Below are 22666 nucleotides of genomic sequence, written 5' to 3'. Positions count from 1 at the left end.
AACAAATTGCTGTTAGGCTTAATGTCGCCCTCTGCTGTATTTTTGTAGTTTTTACCACTGCAATGCACCAACGTGTGTCCTGGAACATTGTACATGGACTCTTGTTTCAAGAGGGAAGTGTTAATGTGTTGCGCCGTCATCTCTGAGGCTACTTCAAAAGAACACTTGAAAGTCGTGTTGCCATATTAAGACAATAAGCTAATGGTTTTATTTTCATGAAATCCGACCGTAGGCATTTAATTTGCCACCTGTGCTCCCGTTTTTCACGCCGCTTTTTTTTTTTTTTACTAACGAGTTTCAAAATTTTCTACCACCGAGTATAAGAAATGTTTTTGGAACTTTTACGGACGTGGACACCAACTCTTCGAGTTATCCATCGTGGCAAAATACCCGGAGTATCAGTAAAGGCGAGTTCGGTTCAAGTGAAGTCCTTCAGTAGCACGAGAGGTGGTGAAGAGGACACAAGTTCAGGTTTTTGTGAACACAAAACTGCTATTACACGCCAAGAGTCAGGGGGGCAGCAGAGGCTTCTATGCTAACATATTCACACCTGCTCTGGAGCCTTTCAAATGCTAAACCTGTCATCTTAGAATGCTAAAAACAATAACATCATGTTAAGGGGCAATGCTTATCAATTATATCTAATATTATCTCTCTATTTCAAGATGGACCATACGGCCCACGCAAACTGGTGAACATATTCATCTATAACACCTGTAGTTGGCTGTGTGACATTAAAAAAAAGATTATAACATTCGCCCTCTTCCCTGCAGCTATTTGGAATTTTTATTATGCAGGCGATGGGGTATACACAAGTGTATCTACTCAGACTGATTACTGTCCTGTTCTATTCAGTATCAAAGACATTTAAGTTGACGAGTATTGACAATACTAGGACCCTAGCTCATCAAACTGGAGCAGGGCCATAACCTGGCTGCTGTGAAAATAGTCTGTTTTCCTAGGCAGGAAAGCACTCAAAACATATTTGAATACCTATTTGGTTTTAATTGTTGAACCCAAAGTTTGATATTTGAACTATTTAATAGAATCAGAAATACTTTATTGATCCCCTGGTAATATATCATTTACATAGAAAAAGAATTATATAAGAACAAATAGATTAAGAAATGTGCATTAATGTAAAGTGTAGTTTTAAATAATAGCTGGGTTATTTTCCAGTGTGTCTTACCAGTGAGGTAATGCACATGTCAGCATGTCAACATGTTCAGTCAGTATTCAGTAATTGAATTATTGCACAGGGTGTGACACTACTTGATTTGAACTTACTTCAACCAACACTTACTGTCTCAAAGCTTTAATTGGAAATTAAGAAAATAATCGATCATATGAAACCAGTGATTTGTTGTTGTGAAAAATAATTTTTTCTCTCTTCGTTGTACATCAGGGAGGACTCTTTGTCTGTTACTCAGGGACTCCTTGAATGATCTGATGAGCACACGTGTCCTCTGTTGCCCTCTTGACCCACTGTGTGTTGCTTTAGAAACAGCTCAAAACAAACATAGCACACAGGTAGTTAAAATGTTCTTCCCCTACCTTCAACCAAGCGATTATTTGAGGTGTAGCAGATTAAAAAAAAAGTGGTCTGGTGGGACAAATTGTCTGTTTTTTCCACCACGTTCTCGTTCACTTTACTGGGTTTTGTTGAGCTCGTCCTCCTCCTTCATAATAACCCGGATGATTGGGGTTAAGACATCCAATAGCTTTGCTTTCTCTCGGGTGCAACTCTTTTTTTGGTTGCGGTTGACAGTTTGATTCTCTGCGATGACCCTAAACAATGTCAGGTCAACTGGCTGCTGCAGCCTCAAGCCACAATCGCTGGCACACTAACGGCCCCATAATGCGTCTGATGCGTCTCACCTCAGCTCAGATGATCCCTTTCACCGTCTCTCTCTCTGTTTATGTCTGTCCACATGAGACGATTTACGTTCCATCTGTCCTATTGTGAGGTTTGAACTAAATTGTCTGTGGGTCAACCTCTTTCTAAGTCCTGCAGTCCACGGTAGCTTCTTCTCTATCGTTAGCTGCAGGTCAGACTGTGGTCTCAGAGCGCAGGGTGTCCGTGGTTACCGTGGCTATAAACCGCCCCGAGGTGCGTAATGCGGTGAACCAGGAGACAGCGAGGCGTCTGCTGGAGGAGCTGGAGGCCTTTGACAGTGACCCAGCCTTGAATGTGGCTGTCCTGCATGGGATAGGTGAGAAATGTTCTGTTTACAGACCTCTGGGGGGTGCCAGGGGTTATTGCCCTTCTCATGGGTACAAAAGGAAAAAATGAGAATTAATCGAAATACATGGAAATAAACAGGAATACACAGGAAATTTTAGGCAGAATGTATTTTTGTACTTGACAGAGCGCTCTGTAGGAGTCCTGACTCCCCTAGAGGAAGGGGAAGCTGGGTTGGTGCAGGATGCCTGCAAGATGATCAAGAGGGAACAAGGAGGCAGAGCGCCCCTCTTGAATGGGAAGAGATATAATGAAAGGATGGAGAGCAAGCAGCGATTGAATGAATATGATGCAGTGGGAGGCAGTAGGATGGAAGCGAGGCCTGGCTGAGCCTGGCTCAGTCTCATCATTGATTTCAGTTTACCATACATATAGAGATTTAATAGTTTTTACATCCTGTCATGGTGCCTTCAAGTGTTTACTTCCTAAATCAGACCAAATTTAGTAAAAACCCAGACTGCTGATTTTGTATTAATTTTGACGTGAAAAACTTTGGCAAACCAGACTGCAACAAGAATTTAGTTCATGGAAATTCTTTAGATTTGTAATGGAAAGTCTTGGGATTTACCAGCTGTAGTTCTACCTTTTGCCGGTCACCTTGTCTTCATGAGTTATGTTTTTTTTTGCCCAAGAATTCCTACACGAATTATGACAAATTGTCACATACACATGTAATAGGATATAGTGATGAAGTGATGACATTGTGCATCCCAAAGGTCAGTCTCACTGTGACGAGATAATATTCCACTAAAATATTTTCTGATTATTGTTTAGTGCCATAACTCTCTAACTGACGGGGTAATACGTTTTTTATTAAATTCCTTCATTCTATACTCTCTAGACAGAAGTGGATTAGACTGAATGGCTGAAGCCTACAACTATGATGTGGTAATTGTAGTTTTTTCCTTTCTTTGCTCCTTTGAGTTCCCAAAATGAAGAGGTGACCAGACGAGTGCACACCCAGAAAACACACACCTGTGAGGTGACCTGCACTGTGTCAGCCGCCCTAAAACCAGAATCATGTCACGGCTCTTAATACCTCTAAAAATAATCATCGCACACACTGAATGAACTCCTTCTGTCAGTGGAAATAATGTCTTCAACCTGCATCAACCTTCCCGCAGCGAGAAGTGGCCTCAAGAGACACAAGTCTATACTTTGTTTTAGTGCTCTGCTACTTCACAGCCTGGAGCCGCTCCAGATGACGGCTGCTGCTGCTGCTGCTGCTGCTGCTGCTGCTGCTGCTGCTGCTGCTGCTGCTGCTGCTGCTGCTGCTGCTGCTGCTGCTGCTGCTGCAGCTGAGACCAGGGCCTCTGATCTCAGAACTGAACACACTGTTTGTTAAAGTCTAATTAGCTTCTTTTTAAATGGTTTACTGGTGTTGCTCCAGTAGATGAAGCTGTTCTGCGATTCGCACTGTGTGTGCAATTTTAGCTGATGCACATTTCTATCAGCAGGTTGTCTTGTACCGCTGCTCCACTTTAACAGGACGATTGACCTTCGGGGATGATTAGCAGCCTGTCGGTGTTATGAGATGACAAGCAGGGAGGTTCCTAGTTGTGTAGTGTTTTCTAAAACATAAGGAATCCATTTTGTTCAAATTAGCGCCAACACGATCACTTTCTCGGCTCTACTTTTTCAGTGTTTTCCTTTAACTTTTGAAATTAAGAATAATTGCTTTCTGCAGATTGAGAATCTGCTGGCACATAGTTTGAGTGTTTGGGGTTCAGATTTCTTCAGGCGTTTGTGGTCAGGTAGATGTCAAGCCAGCTGTGTCACTGCAGTTCAGCTGAGATGAATCTACTTTTAATGTCTATGAAACGAACTTGAACCGTAGAAATATGTGTTACTGTGCTTGTGTGCACTCTACTCTGCTCTGGAGAAGACAAACAAACCCTTTGTATTGCTTGACCCAAGTTTGTGACTCTGTCATCAGGTTACACGGAGCACGGGTCAGTTGAAGGTCAAATATATACACTGATGCAAAAAATATGAATACCACACATGAGATTTAAAAGAAAGCCAAGGAAGGCTGTGCTGTAATTACTTTTATCATTGTTGTTGCCCCAAGCTAAGTTAATTATTCCATTATGTTGAGATAAGGAGTTAATTATCAATAAGAGACAGAGGGAGTATCTCCTTCTCATAGATGGAAAGCGATGATTGATGGAGGCTTGTTCCATCCCTCCATGTGACCTGTTTAGAGCTCAGACATTTTACACAGCCATCCAGTGGTTATTGAGCATTTTATGAACATCATTTGGAAGAAACATTTATATTATCCCAAACAAGCGTGTGGTAAAAACTTTTTTCATAATTAGTCTGAGTCTGAACCCAAAAGTTTGGTTTCTGTTTAACTGCTTCTTTTTTCATCCTTGACGTAATTACACTCAACAAAAATATGAATACAACACCTGTGCTCCCGTTTTTCACGAGTTCAAGTATGAGCTAAGGCTAAATTAGTTAGCACTTCAACTTTGCCTGGAGAATCCCTCCACCTGACGGGTGTGGGATATCAGCGTGCTGCTTAATCAGCAGGATTATGGCCCAGGTGTGCCCTGGACTGGTCACACTTTAGCATAAGCAGTTCTGTCATGTACACATTGGCAAACAAAATTTGTGAGAAAGAAACCTTTTGGAAGAAGGCTTAGATATTTTACCTGAATGAAACTCATCAAACGCATGAAAAATGGAAGCAAAAACTGAAGTGTTGCATTCATTATTTTTGTGTATTTTTATTTATGGTTTTTGAAACACCTGGAAAGACTTAATTTTTTCAACAGTTTATTGTTAAAATTATATCCATTCATCCATTTTCTAACGCTTATCCTGTTAAGGGTCACGAGGGGTGGACCCTATCCCAGCAGCCTTTAAGCGAGAGGCGGGGTTCACCCTGGACAGGTCACCAGTCCATCACAGGACCAACACATAGAGACAGACAACCATTCACACTCACAGTCACACCTACAGTCAATTTAGAGTATCAATCAGCCTCGTCCTCTCTTGATGTCTTTGGACTGTGGGAGGAAGCTGGAGTACCAGAGAGAACCCACACAGGAACAGGGAGAACATGGAGACTCACACAGAAAGATCCTGTGCTGGAGCCGGGACTTGAACCCGGAACCTTCTTGCTGTGAGGCGACAGTGCTGACCACTGCACCACCGTGCTGCCCATTAAAATTATATTACTTTGGGAAATTGTAAGTGAATGTTTGACTTGTTACATTTAACCTCTTGATTTCATGAAAAAATAAGTCAGATTGATGCATTAGGTTTCCACCTTGAAATTCTCTACAGGGTTCATACAGGTACTGGAAATCCTTGAAAATGCTTGAAATTGAATGTGATGTTTTCAGGGTTTGAAAAGTGCTTTGATTTTGGACAAACGAGTTGAATTTATAACTGCATAACTGTAATACTAAATTATGATCTGACTGAATAGTTAGAGTTTTGGTGAGGGCATGAAGAGAGAGCCTGTGACTGTCATTTTCAACAACCGTAAGGTGCTTGAAAAGCTCATAAATGCACCTTGAAAGTGCTTGAAAAGTGCTTGACTTTGACTTTGGACTGTAGCTCCTGCTGTTTTCTTGTCAGGAGGGTTGAGGGAGGTCCGTCCCATCGCTGCTCCCATAAACAGCGTGATGCTTTAATTGCTGTGCACTGAGCCACAGCTATAATCAACATGCCCACGTGTTCATTATCGTCATTTTCATTACTGTACCATTAAGGAGGCTGCTGGAGTTTATGAGTCGCTGCCTCAGCCTGTGACATAGTTTGTGTAGGCTTCTTGCATAATGTTGAACTCACCAGAGGAAGTGTGTTAGACCTCCATTATAGAGAATAATGTGTATGAGTGTGCATTCATGATTTGTGCCTATGCCTTGGGCTTAAGCTCTTGAGGGAAGAGAAGCATTTGTGTACCAGCCAGCACAAAGCGAGCTGCTATTCAAATTGCAGCCCTCGGACTCCAGCTCAACTTGTTTTTTTTCATCCTCATCATTTTCCCTTCCTTTCTGACTTTCCAGCTGCCATACTTTGTAATTTTGTGGTCTCCTGCAGGAGGGAATTTCTGCGCTGGTTATGATCTGAAAGAGCTGGCCAATCACACAGCCTCCCTCAAATTGGAGCAAGATGTCACCAAGGGTCCTGGTCCGATGGTGAGAGCTTTGGGCTTGTGTGTATGCTTGTGCGCGTGGGAGTTATATCTATATTTCCTCATGATAGTAGGGGAGGCAGAAAGTTTTCCATCAAATATAAAGCCAGGAAATGTGGTCGGCAGTGATTGTGCATATTTTAAGGGTATGAGAAGACAGGTAGTGGGCACGTCTAGGTAGTGATGCTGAATCATTGTGACATCCATGTGCAGAATTTCCTCCCTTTATATTACAAATGACGAGCTTTAAGCTACAAAGACTGTAGCTGCATAAAATTTGTTGAAAAAAAGGATAGTATTTTATCTTCCATAAAATGCAAAGTGTTTCATATATTCACTGTCTGGCAGACCAGTTAGGATCATTCCTCCAGTTTTAAAGCTTGTCAAATGAACTGTAATGATGAGAATATGCACGAGTATAAAGATTCTTTTTAGTGTTAAAAAGGAGAAAGAACTGCTTTGTGTCTGCCTTGTTTACTTGTATTCCCTCCACGTTGATGTCACTCTGTCATCCAGTTCTATGTTTTGCATGTTCTGTATTGTGCATATTTGTGTGTGTGTGTGTGTGTGTGTGTGTGTGTGTGTGTTTTGCTTCACTAATCCAGTTCTTTCCTCCAGGGTCCATCCCGTTTGGAGCTGTCCAAACCGCTGATAGCAGCAGTCAGTGGTTTTGCTGTGGCTGGAGGGCTGGAGCTCGCTCTGCTGGCAGATCTGAGAGTGGTGGAGGAGAGTGCCATCATGGGGGTGTTCTGTCGCAGGTTCGGTATGTGGACCATAATATTATTCTACTGCTACACTCTGTCACTTGTGCTGATATTACTTGAAAGCTATGCTGTACTACAGGTAAAAACACTGCAGCAGGATGCTGCCCCTGTCTCCTGGTCCTGGGCCTATTCATGCTAAGGGGGAAGGGGTCGGGATCAATTAATTTACTCCATAAATACCAGACTAATGTTTCAAAAGCTATATATTTTCTGAATATTTTTATAATAATGTGGAATTTTTCAGATGGCTCAGGGGAAAAAAAAGAACTTTGTTTTTTTGACTTGACTGTGTCAGAAACACACACTTGTGATATCCCTGCGTTATCAAACAAATTGATCGTCTATGTGTTGTGCAAAGTGAGAGTATATCTGCACTGCTAAGCCCGTCGCGAGGGTTGTGACTGTGTTTGTGCGCTCTACGTGAAACTTATCCAGCATGCTGTCTGATAGGGCCTTAGCTGGGTCACCAAAATGCTGCGGTGAAACTTTTTTTTCCAATTAGTTAAGCAGAAATTCAAAAAAGAATGCCGAATCAGCAAAAAATTGAAGTGAAAACTGAAGTAGAACTTGTGTTCATTGAGAAATGGTCACAACACTTCAAAAAGGAGCAGGGGGGGGACTGACCACATCCGCTAAGAGGCTGTTTCATAATGTGAGTGAAGCTTGTAGTGAATGATCTCCAGCTATCCTGCAATGCCTGCTACCGTTTGCATGATCATTGTTAGCACATGATAGTAGCATTTAGCAAGCTGTGAAGCCTCACAGGACTGCTAGCACCTTTCCTCCATGCACTACATGTTCCTATTGTGTCTAGCACTGCAGTCCTCAGGTGTTTAAAAAAAAAAAGTAACTTTAAGTTCTCCTGTTCCATCACTTACAGGTACTGTTGATGGCAGCTACTCACTACTTTCATGATGAGTGCAGTACCGGATGCATGTAGAATGTGTAGCTGCCATGCTCATACTGTGACTATTAGTAGTGACTCAGCAGCTGCTTCCTGATTTTTATTGTGTTGTTGCTGCTCCGTGTTTCTCTCCAGTTGCAGCTACTGCAAGTGATAATATCGTTCGCCGAATTTTTCGGGTGGACATGCTGGTGGTAGACATGGTTACAGTTCTGCTGCTGCTGCCACCACAGAGCCGGCAGAGACCAGACTATCTTTCTCCTCTCCTTGTCTCTCTGTTCTCTTGGTCCCTCTGTCTGTGCTCATTTGCTCGTCTAATTATAACCACCATGAAAGTATCCCTCTGTTTTCCTTTGCATCCAAGCATACATCATTTGCCTTCTAATGCCAGGAAGTTGACGCTGTTTCTATTTTTCAGCTTTGTTAGTCCGTCCTCTGTTATCACCCCAGCCCTGCCTTGTTTGTGTTTGAGGACAGAGTCATAGCGCGATAACACAAAGTGACCATGACCTTTTGGCATCGCGGCCAGAGTCTGCTGGGCAGTCTTGATAAGTTGAAAAGGAAGCCACTGACTGCCAGGTTTCCACTGTGAGGCCAAACAGGACTTACATATTATTTATGTCTCACAATTTCCTCATAAACAACATTTTCCTTTTTTGGCATCTGGTAGCCAACTGGCACGGTTTGCCCGCTGACTCGGCTGTAGCTTAAAAGAACAAGTAGTACTTTGGATCTTCAGCTGTACACATTTTAAGCTTACCCTTATCCCAGCAAGATGTTCTTGGCTTTGCTTTGTAAAAGAGGCTCCTGTTGGATGGAGCATTGCAGCATCTCACATATAGTTGTCACTGCCTTAGCCATGCTGCGAGACTACTTAAAATACAACCATGGTGTTTATAAATACAACTGTTGTACTATAATTTACTGGCAGTACTAGATTTAGAGTGTAAACATGTAGGGCTTATCATGTCAGGCCTATAATTTTACAGGAAAGCATTCTGGCAGTGCCCTGCTCATTCTCACAGACTGTCTGGTGGCTGCTCCTCACTGCCAGGCCACACTCGCGTCTCTTTGCAATCCTACTTCTCATTCACCGTCAACTCCACTCCCTGACGTTAATTTGACATGTCCTGTTTTGCTTCATCTTCTCTCGTTGTTACACCCTGCTCTCCTTTTAGACCGTTTCAGTCTTCCCTTGGAATTGTTCATCAAACAGTGAAATATAGTTTTGGATTAAAAAAAAAATCAAGTGAAAGCTCCACGTCTCATTTAAAATGGCAAAGGGATGATAAACCTTATGAAAGGTCTATAACTTTAACTTCTGTACATTCGTGATGGACATAAATGTGTCTGCATGTGAAGATTCACAATGTCGTTTCATTATTTATGGAGAACACGCAATCGGTGTTTTCATAAGTGTGCCGTTGCTGATTTTCATTCATTTATTCATTTGCAAGGTTGTTCCTCATCACTTCTTTAGATTTTTTTTTAGTGTCCTTGGGTATTTTGAAAGACAGTCATAAATAAAATGGTTTATTATTTTAAGCTTTCAGAATTCACACCACAGTTTCTTCAGAAAATGGGTTCTGGAGTATTATGCTCACTTTTACTCATGATTTAACTGCTTGTACCTAGGAATTTGAATTTAATGAGTCGAGGGATAATGACGGGAATTAGATTTAACGCCTCTGAAGTGACCTGATTACTCAGAGTTGTCTTGAAGTGAATAAATAAGAAAGGCTAATAAGCAAGGCCTCATTGAGTTCTATGACTGAATGTATCTGGGCCACCTCATGGCCGAGGTGGCACAGACACACATGGGGGCACCAAAAGAGGAAGTTCCTTTTTTGGAGCAAGTTTTTGGCAGCAGGACTTGTTGGCCCCCGTTACAATAACAATATCATTTAAGACACTGAAAGTTAAATTTATGAACAGGATGAAATGGCCACTGCCATGATGTGATACACGTGACCACCGCTTGATACGGCGTGGGCTAAAAATGAAGTACAGTATGGGGCACTGAAGGAAGTGGCCAAAAGAAGAGGGGCAGCAGTACATTCGGAAAGATATATTCCGTGTGTGTGTGTGTGTGTGTGTGTGTGTGTGTCTCAAGGGTCGGGATTAGAATCAGGTTGTGGTTAGGATCGTTTCGAGTAAAGAGCGAGGGAATGCACTTTGTCAACTGCTTTTATGTGTCATTTCAGGAACATATTGACATCAGGTCAAACGGAAAAATATGAAAAAGACAAGTTTGATGAATTTTTGGGGAAAAAGTCCTTCTCTCCTTCTGGAAAAAATATTTCTGAAGATGAAGGCTTATGAACTGCTGAGATTTTAGATTAATTCTAAAGAAATGTAAATGTAGCTGCCAGGACATGACATTTTGTTTCCTCTTTTCTCCATGTACTGATATATTTTTTACGACAGTTGCGATTCTTCACGGCAGGCCAAACCTTGCGCTTGTCAAAAAGTTATATTTAGTCGTGAAGTCGTTAAAGTTCTATATTATATTCCAATATCTAAACTTGAAGCTGTAATTAGAAGACACATTAGAAAGTGAATAGCTTACTTTCTGTAAAGATTGTAGTTTTACCAGTACTTTTTAATTCCTTGGGGTTTTTACTGTATTTGATACCTCAATCATTACACTTTCCCACGGCGTTATTAAAAATTAATGCCATGGGAATGGAATTTGACAACGTGCAGATTTAAAAGTGTTCATTTATCAATGCAAAATTTCCAAAGTTAATCTGCATCTGGGGCGGATCCACAGATTACGAATGTGTGAAATCAAGTCATAACAAGGAAGCCAGAAAATGAACTGAATTATTCACATTTTCATCAGATCCCAACTGTGGACAACATTTTAGTTTGGTTAACCGGAGGTCCTTAATAGCCAGTAGGTGTGAATGTGGTGGTTATCTGTCTGTTTTACTCATTGATCTTTGAACTATCAATGACTCTTATGATGGTCTATCAACTCCACTTTGGCCTGTCAAATCGGTTTCACTGGAATTAAAGAATCAAAGAAGTTTCTAACCATCACGCACACCAAATAGCATCAAGCAGCGTTTTTTTTCCCTGTTTTTTTTTTTTTACAATTAAGGGTTGTAAAACATGTTTGGAATATAAAAATAAAAACTTAAACTTCCAATCTGAAGTCTACTGTCAAGATGAAAAAAAGCACAACATGATTTTTTTTTTTTAATTTGCAAATCCTAACTAACTGTAGCAGTCCTCTCATTTCTCACAATCAATCCAAAATCAATTATTCAGCAAACGAAACTACTCTTTAAGATACTTTTTTTTTTTTTTTTTTTTTTTTACACATCATTCCGTTTTCTGCACACGAACCACATGGAACCCAGTTGGGCTCCAACGTTCATCCTGGACACCACTCTCCTGGCGCCTCCCCGTGTATCAGGAGAGACTTGAGACCGAAGACTTGTGAGCATCATCAAACAGCAACACGTCATTGGGGCCTGCTCCAAAGCTAAGCTAAGCTTCTAAATTAACAAGTCCCATTGTTGACGTTCAGTTAATTGTGTAAAAGCAATAAAATTGCAGCCACATGAATTAGAAAAGTCAAATTAGATTTAATGACGGAAAAGTGAACGTTATCCTGAAGTTTCAAGTTTATTGAAGGTTTTGTGGCTTGTGTCATACACTTTTAACTTTCTAAAGTCTGGATAGAAACATTGACATGTAACAATAATACAGTAAATGGCAGTTAACCGCGGGACACAGGAGATGACACGGGGCATGTGGGTTCGCTAACTGAGATGATATCTGGATACAAACTTCCATGGGAGACATCAAAAATCTTGGTCTGCCCTCCATTTTGACAGTCATGTCTGCATTCAATTTCCTTCATCAGCACAAAACTATGTTTGGGAAAAGAAATGAGCATCACTGTGGTTTCCTCCCAGTAAACGATTCTCAGCCTCTTTATTTCTTCACATCCTTAAGGCTTGTCAATACATTCGAGTTGTTTCCTGCAACTCAGCTGAGGGTTTTTGTTTGAATGTCAGAGTAATTATTACTTTGACTTCAGGTTTTTTTAGTGTTTTTTTTGTACCCGTGGTCTTTGTAGCTGTGTGGTGCATTACCGAGTGTAGCTCTGTGGCCTGGGTGAATGACATTAGCATGATTTTAGGAGGCAGCGTCCCACGATGACACATTTCTCCTCAGGACTTGGCTTTAAGAAACCCAGTTTTTGCAGTGGGAAAAACAGACACAGCATGCATTTTAATATATTTTCCCCAAAATTAAACAATTGAAAACCCAACTTCTTTGCCCATTTACATCAAAGCTGCTGCCGTTCTGTGGGAAGCACTGTTTATTTAAAGATCCGGTGTTTCTTGCCGATTATTTCCTTTTAATGGTTGAATTCTGTAACCATTTTTGGGTCGGGCACAGATGGCAGCAGCTGGAGGGAATCCCTGGTGGCTTTGGAGTTAAAAAAACCTTCAGAGTCTCGCTGCCCCGCTCTGATGTGGGCCAGTGGCAACCACAAGGATCTGACAGCTTTCTGGCACGTGATTGGCCGCCGAACCTGTGGCTTCCTCTCTGGGGCCCCTCTGCCCCGACTCAGAGGAAATGAGAAGGAGGAGATGGTTGCGTCACAGGAGTCTGGTATTGATGTCTAGTGCTCATTGAATTTTGAATGAAAAACCACCATGTTTCCTAATTCCCTGATGTTATTCTGGTTGCTGAAACCAGTGGAACATCACAAAGCTCTACCAAAATAGTTCAGTATACTTTGGTTTCAACGGCAAAGCTAAATCGGGTGAGATCCTTACAGTAGAGCGAGGCCCCACACACACCGGGTGACCTGCAGCATCCGGCAAATCCACTGGTCGTCCTTGAGGCTTCTGCCCAGTTTTGGGTCCTCTCTCACAGTTGGAGGGGGTAGATCTGTGGAAAAGTAAGGGGTGACATTTCAAAGTTTATACAACATCGGTCAGTTCATAGTTGTGTTTGGTGAGTTTGAAATGGAGTGTGTTGCGTTACTTCAGGCCCGATTTGGGACCTGTTAGTCCACAGACAAAGGGTGACAAATCCTGCAAATGGAAATAATGTGTTATTTAGGACCTCAGTTTTAGTGGCGCTGTGTGGTATTTAGTTGCTGGTAGAATGTGATGATGTTTAAATGGTGTGGCGCTGCTGTGGTGGTCTGGTGTAATGGTGCTTGACAAACTGAAAAATACACAGCCCTGGAATTAACTCAGTGGGATGAAGACATGAAATCAACTGAACTGCGTGGCACTCATCTTTGAACCAGCTATTGGCTTCAAATTCCCAGTATTTCAAAGTGAGTCTCTGATTGAAGGTTTTGCTCTTTTCCCTCCGTCCATTTAGTCTGGAGTTGTCCGGAAATTGTTAATCCACATCAAACTTAATCGCATTACCCTCATGGGAAGCCATTGTAGTGGGGTTTGCTTTGATGTGGTGAGGATGCCAGCAGAGCCAGCAGCAAACTAGAACACCTCCGAGTGTTGAGGTTCACACTCTCTGCTCTCTGGTTATTAGTAGATATTGGCTGCCCCAAAATGAGGAATTCTATTATTTCCCTGCCCGTTATTGGTATCAGTTGTTGGAAATTCAGATTCTCGCACTTTGTAAAAACTTTCGCGCCCCCCCCCCCCACCCTTGTATTTTTTTTTGCGTACTTTGTAAGTTTTCTATGGTTTCAAAGTGAGCATGAAACTTCACTGAGTGTGAACCAAACATTTCTCGGAGCGGGTTCTTCTCACGTTTACGTGGAAAGTCTGTTCTAGGTGAACTGACAGAAAAAAAGTGTGCTCTCTGGTAGGGCAGTACAGCTAAAATTTTTATCACAGTTGCGATGAGAATCTATAGGAAAAAAAAAAATCCTTGTTTGAAACAGATCCCCAGAGAAATCCCACCATGATCATTTTAATCGGGTTTCCAGTTTGAATGAGAGTGATGATGTGAATACTCAGAGTACCTCTCGCATCACAAATCCTCTCGCAGTATTGCTGAAAATGAATGCAGTTGGATGTTTTTTTTTTCTTAAATTTTGTACCTGACTCTTGGCTCTACTCATGAAAGGAGCCGCGCCATCAGTAAAAATTCTGTAACGGGCAGTTTTAAGAGGTTTTTTTGTTTTTTTTAAAGTAATTCCTGATTCATCCTAAAACCCAGAATATTCCTGCATTCACAGATGGCAGTGACTGTTTTTTTTTTTTTTAACTGGTGATGTAAAAACGTAGATTAATCGCTTCCAGAATGCGCAGCCATGAATTTGTCCTCAAAGATGCTGGGATTGCCTGACAAAAAAGAGGGGATGGAAGATCAACAAAAGCACCGCCACGTGTGATGAATGAAGTCTGTACTTAGTAGATTCATGGAGCTGTTCACTTCTCTGCTGCGTGGCCCTTCGGTGCAGGAAGAGACCCACCTCTCACATGTGGTTATTAAACAATAGGCGTTGCTGACTCACTTCAGTCCCGCCTCTGTCTTGACGAGAAGGGAGAGGGCTCCTCTCCAAATGATTAGCTCATTCTTGAAGACTTAAAGGGGTGACAAATCCAGGCGTTTGTGTTCCGGATGCTGACTGATTATCTTGTACCAGGATCACCGCCAAACATTTCCCTCTAAGAAACCACCGCTCTCTGCCTCAGCCATGTCCTTTGAGTTAAAACAACATCAAGGAGGCGCCTCTCAACCTCCCAGTTGGCATTCATGCAGGACAAAGCCCAGGTCTGTGTAAAGTCTCGCAAACACGCACAACAGAGACGGGACTATCAGCGACAGAGAGAGAGAGAGAGAGAGAGAGAGAGAGGAGGGTGAGGGGTAGAGGTGCTGGAGGTGATCTCTGTGCCTAGGAAGAGAGATCCTTCCGGTTGCTGATAGCGGTGGTGTCAACAGCTGCACTAAAGACAGACTGGAGGTCAACCTGGCTCTTGATCTCATCGTCTCTGAATCGGGCTCTTTCTGTCCTATTTGCCTCTTTCCAGCTCTTCTGTCTTCTCTTCTTTCCCAGCCAGCCTCATGTCCTTATTCCTCTTTAGGCTGTGACGCTTTACCACAGTTTTGACTGTTGTTAATTGTAGCGGAAGTATCTTCTTAAACCTTGTCTGGCTTCTAAGATTTCCTGCCAAATGTCTGGTCTCAATAATAATAATAATAATAATAATAATAACTATTATTGTTACTTTTATTTTATTATTATTATTTATTGTTGTTTTTGTTGTCTTTTATGCACAAATACACAAATTGACTCTGAACATTACACAGCTCATTAAACGAACATATACACACATTCATGTGGTGAAGATGAGAGCAAGTGAGAACCAGTGATACTTCATAGTCATTTGCACAAACAATATAGAGTAGAGCGTGTCCTTTAAAAAAAACAATTCAAATTTAAATGTAAAAAAAAAAAAAAATCCGAAATCGAAATTTTGATTAAAATTTGTCCACATATTGAGTCCACCTGCACATTATCCATCCATCCTGATGCGTCTCAGCGAGGGATTTGGCAAGTGAGCAAAAAGGTCTTGCTAAACTGTAACGTATCCACGGTTTAATCAAACAACAAAAAATGAATAAACACAGCTGAAACAATTTTTAAAAAAAAAGAATAAACGGGTCAAACAATAAAATGAATAAACACAGCTGAAACAATTTTTAAAAAAAAAAGAATAAACGGGTCAAACAATAAAATGAATAAACACAGCTGAAATAGTTTATTAAAAATGAAAAATGGTGGTGTAAACAGTCAAGGGTCAAAGAAGTGGGAACTGGAAAAGCTGAACGTGCCACAGACCTGATTGAAAAGGCTGAAAGTAATATAAAAAGAGATTGTTGAAACAGCTGATTGGCTATAATGAATTGATGACATACACGTCCTCAAACTGGTCAAGCATTGCCAATTCAGATTGAAAAAATTATGGCGATAACGTGCACTTCATTGGTAAAGTTGAATAACATTCAGTTCGCTTCTAAAGGAATTTATGATGTGATCGGCTCGAGGAACCCAACATCCACTCACGTACGCTCATATTCTACATTTCAGAAAGTTACTCTCCTGTAGTTCGGGATAAATATAAATACAAGAGAATTGTAATATTTGTAGCGGGATAGCCCCTCCCCCACTGATGCAGAGTCTTCCGTCTGAGCTGGACCTAGGCCCCGAGGATTGGTCGCGTGTGTATGAACACCGGTATGCTGTGTATTCCAGTGTAATTTATTTAAACGACGTGGAGGACAAGAGGAGCTCGCAGAGAATGAATAGAATCACAGTATTTTGATGACTTCCCACAGAACGAGAGAGGAGGAGGACGGTGGTAAAAAAAAAAAACGGAAAAGCTAGCAATGATGATTTGGGGTTATGAAAACATGTCCGACACATGTGCTCTCAATAAGGGGTGGTCAGATGGAATCAGCAACTTGGAGGAACTGGGGAGTCGGGATTGTGGTGTGGAACTTGTGGAGCTGAATGGTGGAGTGTGTGCCAGTTCCAGCTGGTGCTCTTTAGAAATTAGGAGCGATGCCAGAAGCTCACCCTACCTTGCAGTGTACTCTCCCTCCTCATCCTCCTCTGTCTCTCTGGTGGACGCAGTAATAATCTGAATGTGTCCAGCGAGACAGAAGCGCTCTAACACTCCGACTGAAAGAAAGCAGAGTTGCAGTTAAAGAGTAAAATAATTACAAAAGGTTCCCCTGACAGCAGTAACCTCCATTACTGCCGGCGGTATTTTATGTATTTATAAGTGTTCCTTCGGATTTTTTCCCACCATTTCGGTGACCTGAACCTATTTTGTTGGCACAGTTCTCTTCACCTTGTGCTGTTAGGTAATGCAGATTTAAGTCTAAAATAGAAAGGAATCTTATTTCTCATTGGCTGATGAATCTCTATACAGAAGCAATACAGCAGGCAAGTGTAGAAATCAGTGTGTTCATTGTTACTATTTTTCATTTTCGATGCCCGTTTGAATTATTTTTCAATGAATTTATCAGTAAAGTAGCGTAGTCTATAAAATGTATGAAGGTAGATAAAAGCCTGCAGAAGGTCGTGGTGGTTTTGTGGATGAGATGTTTGGGTTCCAGCTGGGGGACCTTTGTGGTTGAAGTCGTTTATCTTCTACCATCAGTTAAAAAAACAAAACCTCAATTTAAAATGATGACTTTCGTTTCATTTTAATTTTTTCTAAAATTTTTTTGGAGCTCTTTGCAAAATATAAATGCAATTTTACCTGATAAAAGCCCTTTAAAGTGAATTTGCCCCATCACGCTAGTAAAAAAGTGAAATAGTTTGAGAAGTCTCAGTGAGCTCTGCAGCACAGCTGATATGAGAATCCCACATTCAGGCTCTTTCATGTTCAGACTGTCCTGAAAATTGTCGGTCAACTTGTCCTATAATTGTCTGCACATTCATCAATAATAAATCCTCAGAGCGTCCAGGTCATGTCGTCGGTGTCTTTGTTATGCATCAGTTTGTGTAGAGGTTGAGACCCACTGAACATCTGATGTCTTTCCAGGGGTCCCCCTGATTGACGGAGGCACTGTGAGGCTTCCGCGTCTCATTGGTCTGTCGAGAGCCTTGGACCTGATTCTGACTGGACGGCCAATCGGAGCACAGGAAGCTCTGGCCTATGGACTGGCGAACAGAGTCGTTCCTGATGGCCAAGGTACCTTTTCTGTCCTGTTCAGAATAATTGGTAACCCAGAATCTTAAGAAAATATTATTTATTAGTTATCGGCACCCTTTTGGTGAATATTAATTACCTATTCATACAAAAACGTATTTGTCCTGAACTAATCATCGCATAAGGGATGGCTGAGGTGGCTCGGAGCAATAGACATGCTATTTATATAACACCGAAAGGTCTTAAAATCCACCCCTGAACCATTTTATCGATGCGTATTGAAGCCATAAAACTGTTAAAAGGCTTCCAGGATGTGGTGCTTGAAATCTGCAGAGGTTGGTGTGGATTGTGGAAAAACACGCCATGAAAGACATGTGAAGAGCCTCAGGCTGACTCGGAGCAGTCTGGAGTGGTGGTTTCAGCCTGAACACAACCAGAGCTCCACGGGCAAAGGCATACGAGGACACCGCTCCTGAGCGAGAGACACACGAGGGCAAGACACAGCAAAAGCGTCCATAGATAAGCCACATTCTTTCTGGGATAAAGGTCTTTGGCCAGATAAATCTAAAGTAGAGCTCTTTTGGAATGCAGTGTATCAGTTTGTTTATAGGCGGCTAAATGAGGCCCAAAAAAGAAAACACGGTGGAAGTTCTATCAGGCTGATGTCTGATGCAAGTCAGATCATCAGAAGATCAAAATGTGTTACCCAGTGTTAGATAAGAAGGTTCAAAATGAGGGTCTTGGGTCTTTCCACAGGACAGCGACGGAAAACACACGTTCAGCAGCACATAGAAGGGCCTGCCAGGTAAAAGCTCCAAAAAAAGAGCCATTTGAGGAAAAGCTTGCAACGTTTGCCAAAGATCCTGCCAAATATTATTGAAGCGTGCAAATATTAGATGTGGGGTACATTTAATATTTGTAAAATCACTATTGTACATTTACCTTAGACATTTTAACCTCTGTTTTTACATTTTCTTGCCGAGGGTTAGATGTGAGAATCACTTATGTCTGTTCACTCAGTACAGGTGGATACTCAAAGCCTTAGAAGCAAGGAGAAGCAGTCCAAAAGTAAAACAAACAAACAAACAAACAACAGCCATCCTACCAGCATCCAATTACTGTCAGATGTCATGTATTCAACCCTCTATGACACTGTGACACTGATGAGAAGATCCAGGAAGTTGCTGCTTTCTGAGAGAAGGCTTAAGCTGCGTTTTGAAAAAACAACAACAACAACAACAACAACAACAACAAGAAAGCAAATACAAGTGTATTTTCCAGAATGCTCCCAAAGCTATTTCTGTTGGGGGCAAGGCGTAAAACAAAGGTCTGGAATTACCCTGCGATGGGATTTGTTCCGCAGTCCATATTTCACGTTGGCACAGATTTAGTCTTGGGGAATTTTACTCGTTTCTAAATAAATTGATAGATTCATCGTCTTGATTGCGGGACGGTTTATTGCGTAATAGCACAAAACAGATTTTTATTGGAGAAAATACATTTAGATTCAGCCAGAAGAAGGAAATAAGGCAGTTGTCAAAGCGAGTCAGTTGAAGAGAGTTTACAGAATATTAGTAGGATTTTGGGAAATTTGATAGCAATTGTGAATGTCAGATATGAAAATAGGAGGTCTGGAAGTTATGATGCATAGTTTTGAGAAGACGTCATGTAGACACAACATGCCTGGGACCTGTTTTTATTCAGGAAACATAGTTCACAACAGACTTATGTAGGTAAGAAGAATCACGTCTAGTGTCAATTTGTTCCGCTGAATCTGTTTTCTTAATGTGACTCCCAACACCTGGCTGTGGCGATAACTCACCTTCAGCAGCACTGTCTGCTCATTCAAGCAGCATTTCAATGTGGCATTTCCTGTTTTATTCGAATGCAAGAGCGCTCCTCTTGTATTAAATCCGTAATAAAGCCTTTCCATGTGTTCTTCACAGCTCCGTCTCCCCTCCGCTCTCTCCTTAAAAGAAGATTAGCTTAATTCTTTTAGGAAGTTCCCCTTCCCACAGTCGAGTCTCAGCCTAATTGGCCTCATTGAGGGATGATCACTTAGTACGGGCTTAACATCAGAAGCAGACGAAGAGGTAGCAGAGCATCAAAGTTGGCCATCAGTCCCCCCCCTCCCCCCCGGTCGTGGTCCCGTGCTCCCTTGTGGGTGAGGAGGCGGCGTGGCGTGGCGAAAGCACAGACGCAGCAGCAGGGCAGCTCATATGTTTATTTAGCAAGTGATGATTGCGCAACCATACATGCGCTTGTGCATGCATCTTCCGTGTGTGTTGAACTGACTTCATTATTGCAACCACAGCTTTACAGGTAGCCCTGCAGTTAGCTGAGCAGATCAGCGCCTTCCCTCAGCAGTGTCTGCGGGCGGACCGCTCCTCCTCCATCTACAGCTGCTACGATGCGCACTCCTTCACACAGGTACAGCAGTACGACCACCCAGCAGCTGCCGTCATGTCTGTCGTCCACAAGAGGAGAGAGGAGAGATACTTTCTTATGAATACTGTCACATACTTCATGGAAGCTAGCTGACAGATACATTATTGACCAGTTCTAACTCCCTCCACCCAGGCCATGCAGTATGAGACAGACCACGGAATACCGGTCATCCTATCAGAAGCTGTTCCCGGGGCAACCAGATTCACAACCGGAACAGGTCGAGGAGGGACGTTTTCCAAGAATTAGTAGGCTGAGGCCTGTGAATTTTGCTCTCAAGTGATCCCACACATCCACGTTTGGAAGGCAGCACCTCCAGGGAAACAAAAATGTAAAGGTCACAGACATAAAATGACCTGTCGAGGCAAAAACGCGTTGCTCGCTCATAATAGTCCTGGTAAAGTGTTTCAGTGTGCCGCCATTCTTTTTTTTTTTTTTTTTTTTACCTTTAAATAGTCGTTTTTTTAAAAGTTATTATTAATTTTTCAATAGAAGTCTAAATCAAACGTCTTTGAGCTGTTTGTCAACTGGAACCCTCACCTCTGCAATGTATGGTGGAGCTGTCGTCATGCCTTCTCTTTCACTCAGCTGTCTGTTCCTACTTGAAGGAACGTGCTGACTTTAAGCAAAATACTGCCATTTGCCAACACACAGACCCGCTGACCTCCTGTTTAGAGAGGAGCATCTATCTTCTTGTCTGCCTCTGGGGAGGAACAAGTTGGCATGTTCTTTTTAACCTTAGATGCAGTTCATTTTTTTTTTCTTTTTTGGAAAACCAGCGTCGGTTCTAATCTGATGTGACACCGGATAATAAACGGTAGAAAATTTCACTTCCTCTTATTATTGAAGTGAAGTTTAAAACAAACAGCAGGCTGCGATGTTAAACGTCCTTATTTTGGGGGAAATAGTTTGAGAAATCCCCATTTGATGTCGCTGAGTGTTCATGGCCAAACTCTAATGAGAATTGGGGGGGGGGGGGGGGGGGCGTTACATCCAGGCTTTAAATTCAGTTTTCTACATTAGCAGATGTACAGACGGCTACCATACCCTGTTCCCTGAACTGAATCACTGCAGCGTCGCGGACAGTACCGTTTTCCTTGTGAGTTACAAATATTTGTGCTGTAAGAAAATGGAGTTTTTGCCTCATTAGTGAAGTTTTAGTTGGATGCAGAGGGTTGGGAAGGCTGTAACCACAATACTGATACAACACAAAAGACATCAAACCTGCAAATCTTCTGCAGCTCTCCATTGTTCTCGTAACTTGAATGGAAAACACTAGATGACTGGAATACAGCTAGTGTGTGTGTGTGCACGTGTGTGTGTGTGTGTGTGTGTGTGTGCGCGCACGGGCATGCGTGTGCTGGACTGTGACCTCATACCTCATGCAATTTAGGAAATGTAGAAGATTCAGCACATCAGGTCAGATCCGGGCCAGGTGTCAACATTTCTGTGGGGTTGGAACACACTCCTCTTAGTTTGTATCACACAAGCAGGATTGAAAGTTTCTGTGTCCAACTTGTTTTTTTGGACACTTCAATTGTTAATAAAAAACATTTAAAAAAAGTGTGGGAGTAAGTTTTCAAATCAAGATGTGTGTTTGTGTGTGTGTGTGTATATATATGTGTGTGTGTGTGTGTGTGTGTGTGTCTGCGAGTAACTGATAGATACAGACAAAGACCTCATTAGGTCTAGGAGGTGTCCTGTCTAGACAGTGTGATGACAGGACACAGAACCTCTGTTTAATGTTTCCTCCTTCCTCGGCTCATGTACACACACACATCACCTGCTCTGCACACACACGCACACACACACGCACAGCTGCAAATGTCAGGCAAAATGTTAAGTACGTATACAAGATTTTAAGTGCTTTTTTAAAATAAATGTCAGCCCGTATTTGCAGTTTGTTTATTACTAGATCATTGTAGACCGCACTGGAGAGCAGCTGGCTTGTGTTTGCTGCTGACACATGCCGAAGGTTAACTGTTTCAAACATGACTTGCAGACTGATTCACGCAGTATAAAAATCACCTGTTTTTCTTGCTGATGTGTGTCCACATTCCATCATGTTTAATACTGGAGAAGCCCCTGACAACATCAGCATGGCGAGGAAATTCATTTTTCACAGGATCAGCTTGAAGGCAGAAGTCTTTCTTTGCATTTTTTTTTTTTTTGGTTTTGGCAACATCTGCTCAGCTAAAGTATCCGTGTTATAGATCATGAATACACTCATATTCATGGGAATTTGCAGTCCCATGAAAAGTGACTCAAGCCGGTCATTGCATCGGGGAGGGCAGCGGGTTATTGTCTTCTGCCGTGTACCTCTTGAACACCCACATTAATGTGGCTTAAACTGCAGGAGTATTTTATCTGGAAAGCATAAAGTGTGTGTGTGTGTGTGTGTGTGTGTGTGTGTGTGTGTGTGTGGTATGAGTTGCTTTGATGCTGGTTCTCACTCTTCAAACACAGATAAGATAGGCTCCGGCAGCAGCAGTAGCAGAGACGCAGATATCCGGACACCTTTGGGCCTTATCACTGGGACCA

General features: G+C 42.0%; 1 protein-coding gene across 1 annotated transcript; it reads left to right on the top strand.

The window, feature by feature from the left end:
* The first annotated feature begins 112 nt into the window (after window positions 1–112).
* On the top strand, window positions 113–21089 carry LOC147241798 (uncharacterized). Its single transcript, XM_086192038.1, has 7 exons — window positions 113–471; window positions 2043–2213; window positions 6302–6399; window positions 7014–7158; window positions 17573–17722; window positions 19995–20110; window positions 20261–21089. Exons 1-7 carry the CDS (start codon window positions 327–329, stop codon window positions 20372–20374), a joined length of 939 nt encoding a protein of 312 aa, XP_086048164.1. The 5' UTR covers window positions 113–326; the 3' UTR covers window positions 20375–21089.
* Window positions 21090–22666: the final 1577 nt, after the last annotated feature.

This window comes from Aulostomus chinensis, chromosome 21 (assembly GCF_037954235.1).
Source record: "Aulostomus chinensis isolate RoL2024-O1b breed Wild chromosome 21, RoL_Achi_v1.0, whole genome shotgun sequence".
Classification (NCBI taxonomy): Eukaryota; Metazoa; Chordata; class Actinopteri; order Syngnathiformes; family Aulostomidae; genus Aulostomus; species Aulostomus chinensis.
This window is presented reverse-complemented; position numbering and strand designations above follow the sequence as displayed.

Excerpts from the sequence above, each read along its gene's own strand:
- LOC147241798 (XM_086192038.1), top strand. The coding sequence starts at position 327 with ATGTTTTTGGAACTTTTACGGACGTGGACACCAACTCTTCGAGTTATC. Across the intron at positions 2,214-6,301 it reads GGCTGTCCTGCATGGGATAG|GAGGGAATTTCTGCGCTGGT; the intron begins GTGAGAAATGTT and ends GGTCTCCTGCAG. Across the intron at positions 20,111-20,260 it reads ATGCGCACTCCTTCACACAG|GCCATGCAGTATGAGACAGA; the intron begins GTACAGCAGTAC and ends CCCTCCACCCAG.